This window comes from Homarus americanus, unplaced genomic scaffold, assembly GCF_018991925.1.
Source record: "Homarus americanus isolate GMGI-L3 unplaced genomic scaffold, GMGI_Hamer_2.0 scaffold52512, whole genome shotgun sequence".
NCBI lineage: Eukaryota > Metazoa > Arthropoda > Malacostraca > Decapoda > Nephropidae > Homarus > Homarus americanus.
Window position 1 is genome coordinate 2,085,840 of NW_024735442.1, and position 23,932 is coordinate 2,109,771.

Genomic DNA, 23,932 nt, shown 5'->3' on the forward strand with positions numbered 1-23,932 from the left:
CGAAAAATAACGAAACCATTGTTTCAATGGGTTTTGATAATTGGTTCCAGCTCACCGAAAATTGCCTAAATTCAACAAAAATGGTAGAAAGTTCACTTCCTTTGAGGTGTAATGTAGAAAGGCTCCTGGATGATGATGATGATGTGCATTTGAAGTGGGAGGTGGAGGAGAAGAAGAAGAAGGCATTGGGGTGGAGAAGTCACCCATGGCACCATTCACCCATAAAACTTTAGTTCTCTTGGTGTATTTCAAGATTATTTTCTTTAAATCAACACTGCACTGCATTATATATTGTCAATATGTAAAATATATTTCAAAATGACCAATAATTTGGGAAACACAGAAAAAAAGCGTTTAGTTGAAGGAGTCTCAAGCAAGATGTTACTCCATACTGAAGATCGCCCTGTCTGGTGTGTTAACAGGCTGGATGGCATAGAAACTGATTTCAATTGTTCAAAATTGTTAAAATGACTAAAAAAGTTAATATTAAACTTAAATTATTGAATAGTATAAACTTCTTGATATTTACTAAATGAGAATTTAAGCCCTAGAACGATTAATGTATTGTACAGCTGGTTGACCGGCCAGTGCAGCAAAACATGTTGGTCGGTTCGTAAAATTCGTTAACGAATTTTTGTTAGTTAACGAATTTAAAATCTTATAGACAGTTAGATTAACCGAAATTTCGTTAAGGCGTTAGATTAACGAGGACCACTGTTCTGTACTATACAGTGTTATATACTGTATTACTAGTGTAATACAGTATACTGTAGTTATTATAGATGTTGGCTCATGTTTTTTATACTATTCACTTTGTTTGCAATCTCCTTGAGTTTCTCATAAGTATAAAATTATTCTTGTACCATACTGTACTGTATGTTTCTCACTTAATATGTTTATTATTGGTTAATAATCATTGTATACTAAAACTCTTATTAAAAATGTGCTTATTAGGATTTTGTTGTATTTTAAGACTTTGGGAGAGGGATTTTTTCTTAGGAATGTATCAGCTTTTATAATAGGAAAATGTGCATGAATTTTCAAAAAAATATATACTGTACTGTACTGTATATATTTATGAAAGGGTTTTCGGAATGGAACACCTTCATAAGTGAGGGACTACCTGGTTAATTTTCACTTGGTGTTTTTTTTGGTGAAATGTTGATATGTACAGTATAGTCCTCACAGTACTTACTGGTGAATACTTCAATGAATGTTTGCTTATCCTCTTATTTAAGAGATCAATCAATGTAATAAATTGGTGATCCTGTAGACCACAATTTGGGGAGAGTGTTTGGGTGTAGATTCGCAACTACAAAGTAAAGATTTTTAACTGCATAAAAGAAACACGAAAAAACTGTCTTCCCTCTTGGTGGAGACACATTTAGATGGTGAGTGTGTAACCAGTCTAATGAAGAAAACAAATAACTGCATAACTACTTACAGTATATAATGTACCTGAACTAGGTTTTGGTAATTATTTTCAGGTAAAGGCACAAGTGTTAAAGTGATATGTTCTACATCTTATTTATTCAGAGAGCACGTTACAAATGAGAGATGTTCCATTAAACTAACTGTGCATTTTAATCTATTACGTATAGTACAGAATACATGTAAAACATGCTGGCATAACCTGTATGATATAACTAGATTAGCTGCTTTAAAGTACAGTAATGTAAACATGCACAAAAAATCAAAAGCATTCAAGGCATGCATCTAGTAACAACCTCCTCAGTCCTCATGCACCACCACCATCCCCCATACCAGTGATGACTAGTCTATAAAAGAGCATAGACTGGCCGGGGCTCCCATGCACCTAGAGTAGTTCCTCCCTCCTCGACGCTTTCTGTCCACTGCTGATGGGGTTGCCAATGGCCTGCGCTGTCTACCCCTGAGCAATCCTGAGTCTTGTCGATCCATGCTTGTGTGTAAATTTTGCTGATATGACAATGTTGTGTGGACTTAATTTCTGATGGAAGTTTTAGAAATCCCTCTGGGTTGTTTTCTGATCCAGATTCTAATACAGTATTTCACTTATCTCACTCTACTTATAACACTGCATTTCTGTTGTTTAATCAACACTTTCAAAATAAGATCACAATATTCAAAAACATGTTTGAAAATATTCAAAAGGCATATAAAACCTCAAGAAATGTGAAGATAAAGACACTTACAAGACATGGTTTATGAAATTTCGATATGCTATCACAGACAAGACCATTACCTTACAATATTCAAAAGTTGCTCATTATCTGAAATATTATCACAAGACACTACAGTACAAGTGGAAATTATTAACGTGACAAAGATCAAGTCAGAATAGAGGCTAAAATGAAAATATGTTTATCCTATACCTCACAAAAACTGTTGCGTTAGACAAAAAAGGCGGTTATAATTTTATGTATAGTTCACTGTTAAAAGGAGAAATGGCCCCTCAGAAGAAATTATAAAAACTGTATCATCAAATGCTTAATATTCAAAATTATTGCTATCAGTATCTACACTGAACTGCAAACTAAAGATGTAAATGTTATCAACAAAGTGATGAATATGAGCAGGATGGATTGCACCAGTGGCCACCCATCTGTCAGGTCATGTTCAGTTCGTAAAGAGAGCGATAGCAAAGAGAATGATGGCAGTGATCCAGAGTGCAGGCTTGCTCAGGGGTACCTGCTGGAGGAGAACACCTTTACTGTCACAATCTCCCCAAGGAAAGAAAATGAAAACTAGACAAATATTTGAGTAAGACATATACAGCACAGTAGGTTGTACAGTGTACAGTATTAATAATTATAAGGGGAAAATATTAATAAGTTTACACGTTATAGGTCCTTATCATTGTTACTGTCTACTAAGGTTACTAAAGAAAAAGGTACAGTAATGTACAAATGTTTATCAAGAACCTTAATTAACCATTAATGGATGTTTCATGCAGATAACATGCTAGTTAATTATCATTATGAAATTATATATATATATACACCTAGACCCCGACTTACGACGGGGTTAGGGACCCAAATCCAGGTCGTAAGTCCGACATAGAAATTTTTTTTTTTTTTTTTTTTATTAAAATCTGCAGTAGTAATGAATAATGATGAATGGATACAGTACAGTGAAAGTAATAAATAATAAGGAATGGATACAGTGTGACTGAGCACTTAACCTTTAATGTAGTCAGCTGAATGCACATGGGGCCCCCATAATTTTCTAATTATACATGGAGACTACATTAACTGGAAACGTTTCGGTATAGAAAATGCGTGTGTCATTTAAATTTTTTTTTATTTTTTTATCTGAGGCGGTCGTAAGTCCACGTAGTCGTAAGTCGGGGTCTAGGTGTGTATATATATATATATATATATATATATATATATATATATATATATATATATATATATATATATATATATATATAATCAATGACCTCACCAGCCAGGACTCAACCCTCGACCTAATGCATGGGACCAGGGAACGCTACCGACCATACCACTAGAGCACTAAAAGCAGTTCTAGACTACGTATGTGATATTTCGCACAAAGCCTGTTCATCGAGCTGATGGCGCCGTGAACCTCTCATTGGGAACTGCCCGTGCTGCTTATGTGGATGTCAGGCTTTGTGCGAAATATCACATAGTCTAGAACTGCTTTTAGTGCTCTTGTGGTATGGTCGGTAGCGTTCCCTGGTCCCATGCATTAGGTCGAGGGTTCGAGTCCTGGCTGGTGAGGTCATTGATTATATGTTCAAAGTCCGCGTGTTATATGGACTAAAAATGAAATATATATATATATATATATATATATATATATATATATATATACACAGTTGTACCCCACTTAACGCGGTCAATAGAACCCAGAGGGTCCCGCGTTAAGTGAAATCCTAAGTGAAATCCGCGTTAAGTGAACAACAGAACATATGGGATTAATTCCAATAGAAACCGGCCCGACCCCCAAACTCCACTTTTTGAAGACACGTAACTATGTTGTAGTAAAAATAACATCTTAATTTTATGATGGTACATGCACACAATTAATACTTAAGAGAAATAGAGAACTACAGTCGCCAAGTTAATGTCCATTCAAATAATGGATTCAACTCCCTCCGCCTCTTCTCACACTACACTGCTGGCTCTTCCCTCTCTGAGAAATTTTTGGGGGAAAACTACTAAATTTTAATCAATAATACCTCAAACTAAAGTTAGGATAATACAATTGACATTGCTGGATTCCTTGTAAGACCAGGAATATTTTGAATATAAATGTCATATATTTTGCACAAAAGATAACATATTTACTAGAGAAAACATTTTATCTAAAATTTGTATGTCTAATGCAAAATATATGATGTTTATATTCAAAATGATCACCAAATTATAAGAATTCCAGCAATGTAAATTATATTCTGACCGGGTAATTTGTATGAATTTTATGAGCTAAAACAAATATCTTCAGTTAATAAAAAAAATAATAATTCTTCAAGGGGTAACAGATGGTCGGTCGGTCGGTCCCTCCCTCCCCCCCCCACCCCCCACCAACCGTCCCAAGGAGATGTGTGGGATAACCACTAAATTTTAATAAATAATACCTCAAACTAAAGTTAGGATAATATAATTGACATTGCTGGATTCCTTGTAAGACCAGGAATATTTTGAATACAAATGTCATATATTTTGCACAAAAGATAACATATTTACTCAGAGTAAACATTATATCTAAAATTTGTATGTCTAATACAAAATCTATGATGTTTATATTCAAAATGATCATCAAATTGTAAGAATTCCAGCAATGTAAATTAAATTCTGGCCGGGTAATTTGTATGAATTTGCCAGGCTAAAACAACCAAACGATCAAACAGGGTGGCGGGTGGGCAAATCTAAAACTCGTCGAGCCGGACCTCACCCATTATATGTGGAAAAAATCCGTGTTAGTGAGGATTCAGCTCTGGCGAGCACGTATGAAAAACACGTTAAGTGAAACGCGTTAGTAAGAATAATACTAATATATATATATATATATATATATATATATATATATATATATATATATATATATATATATATATATATATATATATATATATATATATATATATATATATATATATATATATATATATATATATATATAAATATATATATAAATATATATATATATATATATATATATATATATATATATATATATATATATATATATATATATATATATATATATATATATATATATATATATAGTCTGTGTTGTGTAAATAATAATAAACCCTGGAGGTCGCGTAAGCGAAAGCGTAACGAAATAACAGAACATATGGGATTAATTGAAATGCCCCAGTAGAGACTGGGACACCCCAGACTACACTTTTCCGACACTGTCATCGTTGTAGTAAAAATAACATCTTAATTTATGATTGTATGCAATTTAATATTTAAGAGAAATATCAATAATATTAGGTTTTTTAACACTTACGTTAAGTAGAAGAGATGGCTGGGCACACAGGATGGTGGGTTGGTTCGGGCAGAGAGGGCAGATTATTGGCCTCACCTGTATCACTTGTATCCTGTCTTATCCACCACTGGGGCTTGCAGGGCCTCTTTGTCCAACCCTCAAAGTCCATATCCTCACTATTACTATCACTATATCACTGACTTGGGCTGGCTGTGGTGGGGCCGGTGAAGAACTCGGTAATTTTTTGTTGGCTGGGCGGCCGTGTGCCTGCCGTGCGCTTCCAGCGTAAATGATGGAATGTCCGAGTAACCAATAATTGCCGGTCTGCACCGCGTGCGCGCATAAATGACCAACGAGTAAAGAAATCCGCGCCGAGACTATATACTGTATGTATATATACAATGTAACCGCTATCTGCCGGTTTAACCATAGCGATTTCGCGCCCATGATTGCCTCGCCAAGCGAACTTTCGCCGCGGTTCATCTACCCCTCGCGCAGTGTCCTTCGAGCTATTTTTAGTGCCCACCGCCACCCGCTGCTCCCGCCTGCCGCCTGCCTCGCGCCTCCTCCTCCTCCCTCCTCCCTCCGCTCCTCCTCCTCCCTCCCTCCCGCCTCCCTCGCCTGGGCAAGCAGCTGTAGGTTAGCAGTGTGTCTTTGTTCGCGTTATCACTGGCGTCATATGACATATCGGACTGTGATTGGCCATGCATCCCTACCCCCCTCTGCTGCTAGCTGTGGTGTTGGTTTAAAGTAATATAGCGTGTCCACCGGGGAGAGGGAGGGAGGGAGGAGGAAAGAAAGGGCGCTACGCGGTAGAGACATCCCACTCAGGCCACCCGTGTATACGTGCATCCATTGTTCTGTGGGAAGTAAGCTGCGGACCACCACCGCCACCAGAAAACCTTTCCTTACCTGGGCAACCACCTAAGCCCAGAAGACGCGCCATTAGCTAAGCTCTGGTGAAATACCAGATCATTCAAGATTTGGAGAAAGGAACACATCAAGTTGATCACCAGCGGCGCCCGGCATGGTGCCAGCGAATCTACGATTCGCACTATTAAGAAGGATTCAGCCAAGATTAAAGAACACATGAAAATCCACAAAGTCTGCAGGTGCTTCAATGATCAAGTATTGCCAGAACGGGGTGCTGGTAAAGGTGGAAAAATTTGCTGGTGAATTATTTGATTAGGTCGAAGCTGACTCAACTTATGGCGGTGGACAGCGTTCAGTGCAGGAGATGCGCGTGAATTTTAATACTGATAGCAGTGTCCGTAAGCTGAGAGATGCAGAGCCAAACCCTTCAATGCTTCCTCTGATTTGGCTGCATAGGTTTAAGAAGAGGAACAAGATCACCAACATCAACATTGGTGGTGAGGAAGCGAGTGCTGACCGTGTGGCGGCTAGAGATTTTCCTCCGTTCTTACGTGAGGTTATGGAGGAAGGACAGTACACTGACGACCAGGTGTTTAACATGGACGAATCATTGGTCTTTTCTGGAAAAAGCTACCTTCCAAGACCTTCGTTGTCCAGTCTGCCAGCAAGGTAAGGGGTCGGAAGTTGCAGAAGGAACGCATCACCGTCCTCTTTACCACCAATGCCTCCGGTACAGTACCTGTAAACCAAAGTTATCGGTGATTCACACAGCCCGCAAGCCGCACGGCAACAAGAATATGGACATGAACATGCTTAATGTCCACTGGCTAACCGCACGTAAGGCGTGGATGTCCTCTTCTCTGTCCCTCTTCTGGTTTGACAACTGTTTTGTTCCTGATGTGAAGAAATTCTGCGAGCAACAGAATGTTCCATTCAACATTTTGTTGCTCCTTGACAACGCACCTGGACACTCGCCCCTACTTATGGATCGTCACCCCAACGTAAAAGTGGTCTTCCTTCCTCCCAACACCACGTCATTAATCCAGCCCATGGACCAGGAGTTGATCTGCAATGTGAAAGCTGCATACTCTGCAAAGAAGTTCAAGCTCCTGAACGACTCTACCAACACCAAGGATGAGTTACGTAAGCCAGATGACACCGACAGCGAGAGTAAAAGCGACGAGGACAAGGAACAAGAGGTGGCGACTCAAGAAGTTCTCGTCAAACAGTTTTGGAAGAAGTTTAACGTCAAACAAGCTGTAGACTTCTTGGTGAAGGCATGGGGTCAGCTGTCTATTGCTACGATTCGTCATGCATGGAGACATGTGTTGCATGGCATACCAGCTGAGAGGAGGAGTCAACCTGTGACTGGTGAGGTTCAGACTGTTGCAGTAGCAGTGGACCTTGCCAGAGAAGCTGCGCACAATATTACAGCTGAAGGCTTCTCCGAGACCACCAACGAAGACATCCTGGAGGTGATCAGAGATCCTGAAGTGACTGCCGACGAGATGTTGGAAGATGAGCACATCAGTGAAGAGGAAGAAGGTGCGTCATTCTCCGAAGAACACAAGTTAAGTCATAGTGATATTAAGGGTGCCATGGAGTGTGCAGAAAAAATGAAGTCCTTCCTTTCCCGCGACAATGACGATGACCGCTATGAAGTCTTCCATACCCGGCTGGTGCAGGCTATGGAGCCGTACATCACGGTGTATCAAGACAACATTAACACTAGCCGTCAAAAAAGCATTACCGAGTTCTTCGCCCGCAACCCACCACAGCCAGCCAGAGCCAGTGATAGTGACAGTGAAGGTGAAGGTGAAGGTGACTTTGAGGGATTTGTCAGGGAGGCCCTGACAACTATAACGGATAGTGATGGTGATTCACCTGGTGATGGTGATTCACCTGAGGGCCAGTAATCTGCCCTCTGCCTCGGAACCAGCCTCCAGCCCCGTATGCCGACCCATCTCTTCTACTAACGTAAGTGTTCAACATAACTTTAGTTTTCCTAACCTAACCTTTATTTTTCCTAACGTAACCTTTATTTTTCCTAACCTAACCTCTTCTATATACTTGTTTGTGCATACCATCATAAAGTTAAGATAAAATTTTTACTACAACATAGTTGTGTGTTGTCAAAAAGTGGAGTTTGGGGGTCGGGCCAGTCTCTATTGGAATTAATCCCATATGTTCTGTTGTTCACTTAACGCGGTTTTCACTTAACACGGTACCCTGTGGGTTCAATTGACCGCGTTAAGCGGGGTATTACTGTATATATATATATATATATATATATATATATATATATATATATATATATATATATATATATATATATATATCTTGATAAAATCCTGCGGGAAGAGGCAGAACCTTGAATTACCTTGGCTTTAGGTCTTTATTTCAAATAGCTAAAACCTCAGTGTTATCAGATTTATCTTATCCACATTTTCATTGTGATTTACATGAAAATATATATATATATATATATATATATATATATATATATATATATATATATATATATATATATATATATATATATATATATATATATATATATATATATATATATATATATATATATATATATATATATATATATATAAATCCCTGTATGCTGTATATACAGATATTACACGAGCTGTAGCAAAGAAAGTGAAAAGTGAATAATTTTTTTTATAGTCCATTTGTTTGATCAACTGTGATCTGTGAGTGGTCAAAATAACTCCCAGTGGACAATCAAATGTCTGGCTTGTATTGTTGTATTGTAGGTCCACCAAGGAGCAGCAAGTCATAAACATCAGCTCGTTTAACAAAAGGAAATGTTCACTTGCTGTCATGTCCAGAGAAAATATCATGAAAGTCACTTATGCATATATCCTAAGTCACCATTGGTGATTATTGTAAAAGTTATATTTATGATATTTATTAATAGCATTATCATTCATGACATACTAGATGCTACATAATAATTCAATATTCCCAAGAGTTGACAACGACCAACTTTTAAAGGAGTGGTTTTATCGAGATATAAAGTAGCTGTAGCATTTTTTTTCTCTTTTACGGGGATTAGCCCACCCAGGCACAGGTCAACGACCCACAATGGGGCCTAGGGGGCGAAAAAATAAGAATACAGGTAGAAAGAAATTAAAAATAGAAAAGGAAAAAGTTATGTTAATCTATAGTATGCATTACTACCTCGTGATATTATAAACAGACGAGAAAACATAAGTGTTTTTTCAAGCACAGCTAACATCCTGAGCTTGTAATCATTAGGTATAACAGTGATCTGACAACTTCTGAATCAGACAGCACCTAAACGGTATTGAATGATCTTGGCGACACATGAAGTCATTGATGAGTACAGTATAGTATACAGTTAATGCTCAATTCCAAGATTTTTATTATTGTACATACGTATAGTACTAATGCTGGAAGAATATCTTTCATAATTATGAATACTTATTGTGCAGTGTGGAAGCTAAGAACTGTGAACAGTGCTTAAAGACAAAAGTTTTACAAGTGCTTAAATGTAGCACAGTTAAACACAGTTGCAAACAATAAAGCATCAGAGATAATATACCCTTATAAGATTAGTGTATGACAATGGTGATTCAATTTTCTCAACCATAAAGAGGAGAAAGGGTTGAAACTTTTTGGGAGCTCAGCTCAACTTGCAATAAGACATTTCAACTGCTATGATTTATGAGTTCATCTTGATCATCCTTATGATAAATAATTTACTCTGCTGCACCAGATTGTCTTTTTTATTGTCTTGCTTTGTCTTTTATAACTGTTATTATATCTTTTGATATATGAATTCAATTAGTTACTTGTTCTTTCATACAATGTACAGTACTGTAGAGTATTCATAATAGACCTGTACACAACCATCTGTTTTCAGGACAAATTTCTCTCATATGCATACACCTGTACTCTACCTACAGCAAGCCATTAAAACAGGTATAATATTTCAAAAAATATCAAACGATGTTATTCTAAATTGAATGATCCCTTTCATTATGTTAGCTGGAAAATTTTATTTGGATTCTATAGGTTGAACTTTTACAGTTGTTACATTTCCATAAAAACAAGAACAGAGCAGGGAACATACTCAAGCCGATAACAATTCATAGTAATTTATAAAATATATTACTGTGTCTGAATTTGTCCTGAGAATGACACTGTATAAATAACTGTAACTTTTCCTTACTTTTAATATCTTGTAAGTTTTGGTGTAGGAATACCTTTACAAGGGCAACTTCAATGTGAGCTGTTTAAAAACTTTCTCAGTCAATCAATTAGTCAGTCAGTCAATCAATTAGTCCATCAGTCAGTCAATTAATCCATCAGTCAATCAATTAGTAAGTCAGTCAGTCAAGAGAGCTAGTGTTCATGGAGCAGTTAAAGCAGAGAAAATCTTATGTTTCTGGTCTTCTTACATTTGGACCAGGTGTATAATTTTACTGGATGTTATCTAATATCCAACAGGAACAATGCTCCTTTTGGGTGAGTACTGAAAACCTTATAACCAGTGTGATGTCTAGTACATGTCTACACTCTCCCCACACCCCACCACCACTCCTGACTCCACCAATGAACACAACTTTCTCTTGGTCGTGATGACAATAAATTTAGAAGTTATGGAGTGTAAAGTATTATGAATTTGATATTGACTCCAGGTTTTTAAGATTTAAGACTTATCTATCAACAGCTTTTTGAGAAAAAAGAAGACTTAAGAGCAGTGTCCTACCCCAGCGGCCGTCTCTGGTTGCTGTTGTTGAGGCCTTGAGGGCAGTGCATCTGGTGCGGGCTATGGGGAAAACTGTGTTAATAACCTTATACTGTACAATTACCCATTATGATATTATAAGTACATATGTGATGATAACACTGACTTATACAGTACACTCAAACACACACTTACACTCACAGACACACATACACTCACACACATACACTCACACCTACACATACACACAAATAAGACTATGATATATATATATATATATATATATATATATATATATATATATATATATATATATATATACAGTGCCATATATGTATACAGTATGCTACAGTGCTGTATATGTGTGTGCGGTGTGTGTGTATGCGGTGTATGTGTGTGTGTGTGTGTGTGTGTGTGTGTGCAGTTGTGTGTGTGTGTGTGTGTGTGTGTGTATATATATATATATATATATATTATTCATGGGATAAATACGAGGCAAGTTTTGTATAGCTTAGCCTGGAGTAACTTAGTGCATCAACTACTGTTTGACTAAAATTTCTATAACCAGACTACAGCAGACCACTGAAGGGCCTCAGAAAGTGACAACACAGTCATGCACAGACTATATTAGTGACATGCAGAGGTGCTTTATGATCCAGATGACTAATGTAATTAGTTAACTGTTTAGCAGTATAATCGTGGGTTTAGACAGAATACATAATTTAAATATGCTTTACAGGAATCTTATATTTAATGGTCTGACATTAACTACAGGATAGTGTGGCACTAACCTCTCCCAGGACAACCCCAGTAGTAGTTCACACTTGTGTTAATAGATAAAAGAAAGCTTACAAGAATTACTGCTTTTTTATACTGTAATTAAACCTATGACATCACGGGCCTCCATCAGTCTGCATAAAATGGAAGTGTGTGACTAGTGGATTCACACATTGGAAGGTAAGCACTTTCATCATTGTCCTCAGACTGGTCTGGGTTTAGATGTGCTTTAAAATGTACTAGAATGAATTAGCATTTCACTAACTACTTGTTAGGAGGCATAATGGAAGATGCAAATCTGTTTATTAAACAAGATGTAACCTCGGGAGCATGATGACTTGAGTCATTGTGCTCAACAAGTATTGATTGAAGTTAAGAGCATAAGTTTCTAGAATGGCTGTCATGATATGCAAAAAATATCCTGTCCAGTACAATATCATTGTGTGCAAGATAATTATGTTTGTATTCTGTAATTATGTTACTGTAAAGAAGTGGTTAAAGTTTTTACTCTAGTTTTAAGGACTTTATCTTCAAAGCATCAGACTAAGGTGACTATTATATATTTACTCAAGTTAAGTCGCCGTACTCTAGGAGATAAGGTAATGTCTTCAAGGGGTTTAAAACCTGTCATACGCATTCAATCAGCATATAAATAAACAAGAAAATATACTTTCGCTGCTTATAGGGGCTATGTCCACTCACTTTAGTGAATCAGTGATCGTGCTCCGGGGCTTAGCTACGTGCCTTACTTGAAAGGGTTTAGTTACAGTATTTGAGCAAATTAAGTAAATAAGAGCCTAAAGCAGGCGGTTACTCACAGCAGCACGGTACAGTGTCAAGTTGAGGAGTGTTGGGTTGGACTCCACCACAGTGAACTCTTCCTCACGGGGGTCGAAACCCTGAGCATAAACCTGTTGAATACACAACTGAATATGTAGGACAATACAAAACAAACATAAGGATTAGATGTTACTTTTACAGTATATGAGTGTTGTAGTTGCAAATGATTCGAGTAATAAGAGGAAAAGTTGCATAAATGAGAAAGAGAATATAAAAAAAGATGATAGTGGTTGAAAGACAAGAGGATAGTGATTAAGTTTATATTATTCAGTAGTATATAGATTTAAAATGTAAAAAGCAAAAAAATCAACATCTGCTGTGGGGATACTGGAGTCAGCAAGGTAGCCTCTTGATCAGGTATACTTATTTTTACTTTTATATTATTCATAAATAGATACATAAATGAAGAAAATCTGAAGAAAAGAAGTGCAGAAAAAAAGAAAGGACATAATAGAACAAACAAGAAGCAAAATGAGGGAAAAGAATGTGAGACAAAGGAAGAGGAAAAGAAGCTTAAGACTTTAATTGTCAAAAAGAGACAAAATATTATAATTATAACTATATGTAGAAGGGAAGAGATTGACCTCAATGGTGTAGTGGCCTGGCAGGAGAACCCGCCAGTACTCGCCATACTTGGTGGTCTGGAAGCCCACGTCACGTCCTTTGATCTTGATGGAGGCAGCTTCCACTGGTCTATCTTGCTCGTCCTTCACAAAGCCCCTCACCCCCCTGTGCACCTCTCCCAGGTACCTCACAAGTGCCTGCAACATAGATCATATAAAAATAAAGTCAAACATCATATGGGCAGTGTCATACAGCACATTGAATGCTAAGCCTCAGTACATGAAGGAAGTAATGTGGCCAGCAATACACTCAACCATCATCACTTTCCAAACTAAGGTCAGTTGATATATATGACATGCTTGAGAACATTATGTGGAGTGAATAGAAGACAAAAAATAAGAAATCAAATCATAAGAAAGAGATGTGGAAGTGAAGTGAGTGTCAAACAGAAAACTGACTAGGGGTTACTGAGGTGGTATCGACTATATATAGACCAATGGGAAGGGAGAATTTGGCATTACCGGTAACAGTTTATAATTCAGAGGTGAATAAATTTAGAAAGGGGAGGAGTGAGAGACAGAGGAGAGGGTGAAGAAGGCAAATGAAAATAAAATAACTGACATCCCGGAAGATTTTAGAAGTAATGTATTGTAGTGGAAGTTCAGAACATACCACTGACTACAGTTTCCAGGGAACCAATTGACAGTAATAGACCAGAAGAGAAGAAAAATGAGTAATAATGTCAGTAGCCTGACCTTCTTGTTGTCCTCCCAGAACTTGGGGAGCTGCTCGGCCGTCGGGTACTTGCAACAAGACATCTCGATGGTGATGTCCATACACCCGTGCCATACGTAGTTGTAGTCCTGCATTCCACCTGTCGAGACCCAGAGTGTGTTAGGCAGTAGGAAGAGGCAGAGAAGAGAGGAATGGAATGACAAACAGATGGAGAATGCATATTACTATATTTTGATCAGTGACTTCTGATATGACAATCATTTCTGAGGGAAACTGCTTCGTTTGGGAGATAATTAGGCGCTAGGCACACACTTTTTTGTCTGGTGTCCACTACTTTGTCTTTCTCGGGGGTAAGTGGCCAAGAAGGAGCATCCCTGGATGTAAACAGCCAATCACATTGACGGCTCCGATCAATGACATTGCACGGTTATGAGCCACAGGTTCGGGCGGCTGCTCTCACGTCCACAAAAAACGTAAAATGACACCTCTCAAAGTAAGTTCTTTCTGTTTAATATGCCAGGGGGGGGGGGTGTCCGAGAGGTGGAGCTCCACGGCTAGAAAGCTAGGTAAAGTTCGGTAGGTTTCTTTGGTTAGGTTAGTGAGGTCTTCTAACATTTCTGCCACCTGTTTTCCTATTAACTAAGGTTGAATTTGGAAATAACCACTTTTTAACACATTTGCAAAAGCTTCGAGTGTCCGCCATAAAACAAAGTGAAATTGCTGCGTTTTTAAAATCGCTTTCTATTTAAAATCTGTAGCGGGTTCGTCATCAATATTTACCATGAAGACTACTCTTTACACCCAAAGTATAAACACTCAACTCGTTAGATGCTTGGGCGATTGGTCACGTCTCTGTTACGCACTGTTGGCAAGTACTGGGCATGCACCGGCTCCTGAATGTACCTGAACCTGTTCCAGTGTTGGTCAAGTCTTGTCACGAAAGAGCTCACAATCGGTGCCGTCACAACACTTTCTGGTAGATTGTTCCAAGAGTTCACAACTCTCACTCAGAAAAAGTTTACCCTCACAGTTTTCTGGACTTGCGGCTTCTTCAATCTTGAGCTGTGACCCCTTGTGGGGCTAGCGTCCGCCAGCTCCAAGTAAGGACACTCAACTGAGTAGTGCCCTTTGAGATGCTTATACACCTCAATTAGGTCACCCCTTGCCCGTCTGTAGTATAAGCTAGGCAAGTTCAGGCGCTGCAATCTCTCAGGGTACCTGAGGTGCCGAAGTACAAGCACCAGTCTGGTGGCCCTCCTTTGAACATTTTCAACCAACTGACAGTCCCTAGCATATCTCGGGGACCAGACGGGGTGACATTACTCCAGATGGTGAAGCACTTCACTTTTGAAGATCGTTACGAGGGACGGGCCTTCCGTCAAAATATCTGAACGATCTTCTTATAAGACCCAATAATTTATTTGCCTGATTTATCTTCTTCTCGTAATGGCCCGAGAACTTCAGCTCATTGTCAACATACACACCTAGGTCCTTCTCACATTCAGTCTCAAATAGTGCAGTTTCTTCATCCCGTTGGGACATATGATACGCCTCCTTACTGTTGGTACGCCCCAGGTGCATCCACTTACATTTCGTGACATTGAATCTCAGCAGCCTTCGACCAATCTTGGAGCCCACAGAGGTCCTTCAGCAGCTCTTCACAGTCCGCTTGGTTCTCGATTTCCTGAAATAGCTTGGAGTCATCGGCAAACATTTGTATGGAGGAGTGTACAACGTCAGGCAGGTACAATTTCTAGAATATGTGTATGAAACCAAGAACGTTTTAAGTATGAAATATTTTGGCAATTTTTCTTAAGGTTGTTTATTTATTTGAATTTAAATTTAATGCGAGTATGTCCATTTTCCAGGAGAAGCTTCATATTCTGTGGCATAATTATTATTTCATTTTGTGATTCTGATTGCACTCAAAAGTATTAATAAATTACCTTAGTTGATATCAACGTGTTCTGAGATACTGTATATATTTTTTTTTAAGTCCAAGGCGTAGGGTAATAAAGGGGAATGTAGGATAATTTCATATCCTGTGTTCCTGTGTATTGTTGAAGAGCCTCAAGGGGTTGGCAACACTGTTTGGTAGGCGATTTGACATAACTACTTTACATGTACTGTTAAAAAATGGCGTCGCTGCACTGGCTGCCTTGACAATTATGTCTTCTTATGCACATTTTTATTATAAAAACGATTTTGCTGTGCCGTATTTCCGTGACCACGGGGTGTTACCTGCAAGTGTCAAGTGCCCGAAGTGTGGTTTTCGGGAAGCACCAGTGGGATTGCGAACATATTTACTATATGTCGTCAGCAGCAGGCGTCAGTAGTATAACCTCCTTTCTGTTGGTAAGTGTTTAGTACTTTAAAGTAGTTGAACATTCATTCTATGAATTATTATTTGAGTTGCAGAGATAATTATGCCGTATTTTTTTTTTTTAAGTTTCCACATCTACTAAGTATTCAGAGTAGACCTACGTGTACAGTAATTATTGTACAAAAATAATACGGGCTGTCTTTTGATATTAAAAACACGTAAATATTTAGCCAATTGACATCCAAAATTAGCGAAATTTTAGCGACTTTGGAGAGAATCTAGCGACTTTCTGAAATCTTGAGTTTGCAACACTGGTCAGCGACTCAGCAAGTCAGCAGTCGGCACATTCTTCTTCCGTCACGAAGATATCGACAACGGGCCTGAAGTTGATGAACCTAAAGCTTGCTTATCTGAATAAGGTAAGACCCTTCAATTGTTCAAGACCACGACATTGTTCCTTTAAATAGTGACTGTCCACACTGCGGGAATCCCTGTGCTTGCAGACGGAAAGAAATTAGTTTATCACTTCCTTAACTCCGTGGCACGACGTTTCCCGACATCACAATAATTCACTCTGCCGAGTGCCGCCCGGGCTTGCATAAGAGCCGATGCGACCGCATGGTCTCACGTCCAGAAAAAGCCTCAAATTACACCATATCATAGTAAGTTCATTTTGTTTAGTATACCGCGGGGTCCAGGGGGGCTGAGCCCCCCGGGTAAGGAAGTTAGGTAGGTTTGTTTGGCTAGGTTGGTTAGGTTGTTTTTCATACCCACAAAGGTTGTTACGTTTATTTTATAAATAACAGTTTTGGTAAATTTGCACTTCCACCTCCCCATCTGTTAGAAAGTCAAAAATATATTTTTCTAGTATATTTGTGTTGTGTTTAGACCGAATATGACCTTCATTTCCGTCGGAAATTGACCGTTTTTTTCGATTTTTTTCGTGGGACGTTTTTCGAAAAAAAAAAAATGGCTAAGTGAATAAAAAATGCACAAAAACACACTAGAAAAACAAAAACATAACCTAAACTAACCTAACTGACTCACCATTTGATGGAATTACCTATTTCTTACCTTAGGTTAGGTTAGGTTGATTAGGTTAGGTTTTTTCGGTAAATTTACAGTTTTAGCCACAGCTACTGCTCGACCACAAATTTTTGTTTTTCCTATGGTATTTGGTGCGATTCATTCGAATTTGACCTTCATTTCCGTCGGAAATGAGTCGTTTTGGACTTATCACCCTCCACCACCCCCCCCCCTTCCCACCCCTCATACAACCTGACCTAACCAACCAAGGAAACCTACCTAACTTCCAGTATTAAACAGAAAATACTTATTTTGATATTTGGTACCAATGAAAGCAACTTTGTTGAAGTATCATGATGTAATTTTACGTTTTTTTTTTGGCGGACGTGAGAATAAAGTACTGTACAGTACAGCTCAGACTAAACGGGTCGGCTGTAAACAAAACATACGTCACTCGGTGACTGCATTTTTAAGTTAATTTCTTATGTGAATTTACTTTCTCGGTTGATATCCATTTGCGACGGAAATGGTATTAGAAAAAGTTGTTCCTATTGACGAGATATAACTAATGGTAAACACAAAAATGCTCTAACCGAGTTGTGGCTGAAACTAGTAGTACCGGTTAGGTTAGATTATTTTTTTTCGATTTATTTGTTATTGTGTTTTGATCGATAGTGACGTTCATTTCTAACGGAAATCATTTTTTTATGAAGAATTTCCAACCTAAACCACGCAATATTTCGATAACCGGTCGTTTCCGACGGAAATATCTAAGAAGAAAAGTGTTTTAGAACAGTCTGGGCTATACAAAAACGTGTTTTAATTAATGACTTGAGTTAGGCCAGTTATGCAAATTTACCCTCAATAAATAACAGTAAAAATGCTTTGAACGTGAAAAAGTTGACTTTCAGAAAATGTATTTTTAGTACGGAAGCCCTGACGGCCTAGTATGTTGAAGGCACGGAATATTGGAAGGAACTATTAAGGCGTTTATTGTAAGACGTTTTAAGATGCACGGAATAGCTAACACGTTAGCTTTCCCGGACTGTCATTGAAAAATTCGACATTGTACCGCGTCTTGGGAATAACTGTTTTACAACACAGTATTCAGAAAACAATAAAATTAGGAGAACTGTTATTTGGACACAATTCGGAAAGAAATAGCGAAGAAAATATATAAATAAAATTATTAAAAGAAAGAAAAAAAAGAAAAAAAGTCCACCAATCAACAATAAATAAGAATAAAAAAAAATCGGTCCCGTTGTGAAGGAAATTTCACCCGGACATCTTCTGTCACGGCCAGGTTCGCATATTTGTGCAAGAAATACGACGAATTTCAGGTTCGTTTGTCTTAATTTTTGCACTTACAGAACTGTAATCAACTTGTTCACACTTATTTAAAGTCTTTTATGAGTAATGATATTAATGTTTCAATCATCGTTTGATTAATTATCAATATTGTTACACCAAAGTCACCAATGGTTAATGAAATTTGACAGCGCCCACTTAAAAAGGACTGAGCCAAAACAGGTTTCAACTAGGCGCGATCCTTTTCACTTCTTTCACGCCATATGCTTTGCTTTAGGTCCTATCCAATATACTACCGTATAAAGAATTATTTTTATTCTTATAGCACAGTTTTTTATTGCCTTACATGCCCTCAACTCTTCAATATTAATCAAAATATTCTCCATAAGCGGCCATGATCCGCGTATTTTCAGTGGGAGAAATAGCTGATCGGACTGCCAGCGCCCACTTAAAACAGGGCGGAGCCAAAACAGGTTTCAACTAGGTGCTATCCTTTTTAATTCTTTCATGCCTTACTCTTTGTTTTAGGTCCTATCCGATATACTATCGTATATAGAATTATTTTTATTTATTATATCTTAGTTTTTTATTGCCTTACATGCCCCTAACTCTTCAATATTAATCAAAATATTCTCCTCAAGCGGCTATGATCCGCGTATTTTCAGTGGGAGAAATCGCTGATTGGTTGTTAGCTATTTGGGCGCTTAAGGCTAACGCCTGATCGAGGTGTTAGCTTTTCCCTTTGAATGTGTCATGCGCACAGGTCAAAAGCAGCGTCTGCGCATACAGAATAGCTAAAGCGTTAGCTTATCCGTGCATCTGAAACGCCTCACAATAACCGCCTTTAGTCTACGGGAATACGTCAATCCCTATTAATTGGATGCTTGTCCTAGAGATGGCGCTGGATCGCTGGTTGTTTGTCTACATATTCAACGAATCCATGGTAGTAGGTAGATATATAAATATGTCTCCAATCACCGGATAACGTTGTGTTTGTGGGAAAAAACAAAGGGAATGATAGAGAGCTATGGTTCCATTTCTTCTTAATAAACAGGAAAAGGTAAGTTTATAGTTATGTAGTTGGTTCATAAACAGTGACGGTTAAATTGCAGTTTAATTTATCATTTCACCACTCAGCTTATTAGCCATTCGGGCGGTATGTTTCTTATTTGTTAATTTGTTGTGGCTGCCAACAGAGAGAAGCTCGGGAAGCAGCCATCCCCCTGGACTCCCCGCCCACCTGGTACGATGTCCTCCGTAAACTTCCTGACCTCTCTTACGTCTATGGGAAAGGGTCGCGGAAAGGGGACGTGATTGCTGCCCGTATCATCATTGGGTATGACTTTGCTTGGGAGATTGGTATCCCCGCATCCCCTGAGCAACGCTCTTGTGCATTATGCAGAAGACCCGACAGCAGCACCCTTATCCACTACCTCCTAAGATGTCCCCACACACAACGCTTCCGTGACGCCTGCTGGACCACCACTCCACGACCCCCTGACGGAGACACGATGATCCTCCCCATACTGGCCAGATATTTTGTAAATAACATTGATTATGTGTTAAAGGAATATCCTTCCTTCCTTAGGCTTTAGTAAGCCCCTTTATAATATTTATACTGTATATACTTGTCACACTTGCCAGATGCTTCTGGTTGTCATTGTACAGGGGTACCTAGTGACAGCACTAGGATCCCACTTCCTCTATCAAGGAATAAACAATTGAAATTGAAAATTGAATTTGTTGTGAACTTGATTGTCCAGTAGCACCAATCGAGTACCCCTCCTTTTATCGTAGTTTCTAGTGTAATTTTAGCTCTTCAAATGTACAATTAATATATAGGAAACTAACTGAAGAAAGTAAGAGCCTTGTTTGTTTACGTGAGATAATTATAGTGGTCCGTGTCACAGACCATCGTGAAGCGAAATTCAAAGTTAAATTAGCTGTAACTTTTGTCTTGTTCATTTCCGAAAAAAAATGTGTTACATATCTGGAAAGAGAGGGTAGAACTCCCTAAAATAAATTAAAAAGGGTTTACTCAGTGGGTCTTAAATTGCAAGTTAACCAGTCATTTGAAAGCACATACCCCTGCGCATTTATACCTTTATCCTTTTCGCCAATAATTGATTATACTGTACCTGTAGTTACACATACAATATCAGTGGAAAGAACTGTTAACGTGTCTGTTATTTTCTAGTGTTATAGCTCCATTAATTGCCCGCTATTGTAACATGCTTAAAAAGATATAACTTGCACAAAAGAATTTTAAAGCTCACTGGGCTCTATTGAAGTGAATTTTATGCTCGTGCACAGTACAATGAGTAACTGTTCGCGCTGAACCACATACAGTATTTCACGTCACGCCCTTTCAAAAGACTGACAGGGTAGACACACGCTACTGGAGGTTATGTATCCAGTGCGCCTACTTGTTGAGTTTATTTACTTTTGACTTTTTTATTTTTACCAGGATTAGCCCACCAGGGCACAGTTCATTGACCCACATCAGGGCCTGGGGTCGAAAATATAATAATAATAATAATAATAATACAGCAATAATATTACTAATAATTAATAAAAATTATAAAAACATATTAGTTAATATATAATAACAACAGTAAAGGAATATAAAAAAAAAAGACCAATGGTGAGAAACGGTACATGTATGTTGTGTTGTCAAAGTAAGAGAAACAATTGAAACCCTGCATTTGTGTGTAGATGAGACAAAGTCAGATCAGGAACCTGGGACTTGGTCAAAATTTTGTGATGCCATGGGCAGCAGGGTCTACCATTAGATAATACATTATGATTCCAATATCTTCTCAGGCAGTAGTACCTCCCTGTTTGATAGCTGCCTACTACCTACTACTTAAATAGGGCTTAATTGTAAAAAGTTCACTGATATTAAATCGGAAGGTTGGTACCACTGGGCCAGGCCAGGCCAGGCACAATTTGATTTTCTACAAATACTGGTAAAGTAAGAGAGTAAGATTCTCTTAATCGATCTTTCCTGCACCGCGGGACTATTGCTAGAGGACCTTAATTACTGCCAAGTATTTTGCCGTCTGTCCCTTTTTATATCAGGTAATGTAACCTTATCCAATGCTTTAGACCTGATAGTATTGTCTCACCTCATGTTCCTACGTGACTGTTAGCTTGGTCACTCTTGGGTCTTGAGATTAATGTTGTTTATGTAACCTCTACTTTGAGCTGGTTGGGTGCCATATATATTATGCTTCATGTTAACTGTCTGTGTTACTGTTGTCTTAGATTTAAGGGGGAATTAGTTATAAGACATAAGTTAATTATAGTGACTTATTACTTATTTCTTTTCTTTTTTACGGGGATTAGCCCACCCGGACACAGGTCGCTGACCCACATCGAGGTCTGGGGGGCGAAAATGTAATAATAATAATAAATAATTGTCATAATAATTCAAAATAAATAAAATTTATGATAAAACAAACAAATAAAATAATAAAATAATGATAATAATACAGTAACTGTAATAATAATAATAATAGTTTTAATAATAAAGAACTATAAATACAAAAATGAAAAAAGATCAAAAGTGAGAAACGATATACATTATGTATGTTGTGTTGTCAATGGTAAGAGAAACAATTGAGACCCTGCAATTGTGTGTAAATGAAGCAGAAAGTCAGATCAGCAACCTGGGACTTGGTCACAATTTTCGTGATGCCATATGGCAGCAGGGTCTACCATTAGACAACACATTATGCTTCCAATATCTTCCCAGGCAGTAGTACCTCCCTGTTTGGTAGCTACCTACTACCATTTCTGCCCTTGTTGGAAGTATGGATCTTTAGGAATACTGGGTTGTTATATAGAGAAGTAGAGCTGACTGCCTCTTATTGATACATTGTTGTACCTGCATGATCTGTGCACACTGTACACCTGTATTTTATATATACACGTGAAACTAATTTTAAACTTATTGGATGATTTTATTGAATAAATTTTATTATAACAATACTAACATACCAGAACTGGGTACCATAACATACCAGTCAGGGGATACCATGCGGCGCCGTTGGTGGTACCATTGGTGAAGGTAGGCGCCCCGGGTTTACAGGGTAGTCCAAGGTGCATGCTGGCGTGGTTGAAGGAGTATACGCTGGAGATGTGCTTGAACACATCTTCGTCAGGAGTCAGCGAGGGCGTCGAGGCGAATTGCTGGAAAACTGCAGGAGCACTCACATCAGAAGCTATTGGGCGGTGTAGGGGCAGAGGGGGCTGTGGTTGTGGTTGGTGGTGGCTGGAGAGGAGGGTGGTGGTGGTGGAGGAGAGGAGTGGTGGTAGAATGGTGGAGAGGGGTGGAGGCGGTAGAATGGTGGAGGGGTGGAGAGGGGTGGGAGGAGCGGTAGAATGGTGGAGAGGGCAGTAGAATGGTGGAGAGAGTGGAGGAGCGGTAGAATGGTGGAGAGGGGTGGAGGAGCGGTAGAATGGTGGGAGAGGGGTGGAGGAGCAGTAGAATGGTGGAGAGGGGTGGAGGAGCGGTAGGGAGAGGGGTGGAGGAGCGGTGAATGGTGGGAGAGGGGTGGAGTGGAATGGAGGGTGGAGGAGCGGTAGAATGGTGGAGGGGTGGAGGAGCGGTAGAATGGTGGAGAGGGTGGAGGAGCGGTAGAATGGTGGAGAGGGGTGGAGGAGCGGTAGAATGGTGGGAGGAGGGGTGGAGGAGCAGTGGGAATGGTGGAGAGGGGTGGAGGAGCGGTAGAATGGTGGAGAGGGGTGGAGGAGCGGTAGAATGGTGGAGAGGGGTGGAGGAGCGGTAGAATGGTGGAGAGGGGTGGAGGAGTAGAATGGTGGAGAGGGGTGGAGGAGCGGTAGAATGGTGGAGAGGTGGAGGAGCGGTAGAATGGTGGAGAGGGGTGGAGGAGCGGTAGAATGGTGGAGAGGGGTGGAGGAGCGGTAGAATGGTGGAGAGGGGTGGAGGAGCGGTAGAATGGTGGAGAGGGACGATGGTAGGGAGAAAGTTCCATGGTAGAGAGAGAGATTGAAAGAATTGAGTGATGGTAGATGGTACAAGAGTTGAATAATGTCGCAGCAAGATTGCCTGTCGAGGAAATGAGTTGAGATAGAAAGATTGTTGATAGTTTTAGAAGTGAGTCAAGATGGATGTAGAATGAGTGATGAGTAGAGATGGATGTACTCGGGGTGATAAGTAGAGATGGATGTACTAGGGATGATAAGTAGAGATGGATGTAGAGTTTATGTTCAACGAATGAATAACTGATGGATGATAGATTAGGTGTTAATTGAATGATAAAAATAATTGCTAATTGATGGAT

At 39.0% G+C, this 23,932-nt stretch overlaps 1 protein-coding gene across 4 annotated transcripts in view; it reads right to left on the reverse strand.

Annotated features, from left to right (window-relative positions):
* Window positions 1–2,352: 2,352 nt before the first annotated feature.
* The window catches only part of LOC121870988 (carboxypeptidase M-like), a 28,180-nt gene continuing 6,600 nt past the window's right edge, over window positions 2,353–23,932 (reverse strand). For 3 of the 4 annotated variants that reach the window (XM_042372995.1, XM_042372992.1, XM_042372994.1), the window contains 6 exons: window positions 22,649–22,825; window positions 13,987–14,105; window positions 13,252–13,428; window positions 12,646–12,738; window positions 11,072–11,131; window positions 2,353–2,673 (listed from right to left, as the gene is read on the reverse strand). In XM_042372995.1, the coding sequence (XP_042228929.1) occupies window positions 2,599–2,673; window positions 11,072–11,131; window positions 12,646–12,738; window positions 13,252–13,428; window positions 13,987–14,105; window positions 22,649–22,825 (701 nt within the window). In that variant the 3' untranslated portion in view covers window positions 2,353–2,598. The remainder of the gene's footprint in view (window positions 2,674–11,071; window positions 11,132–12,645; window positions 12,739–13,251; window positions 13,429–13,986; window positions 14,106–22,648; window positions 22,826–23,932) is intronic. The other variant, XM_042372993.1, reaches the window with a different exon arrangement.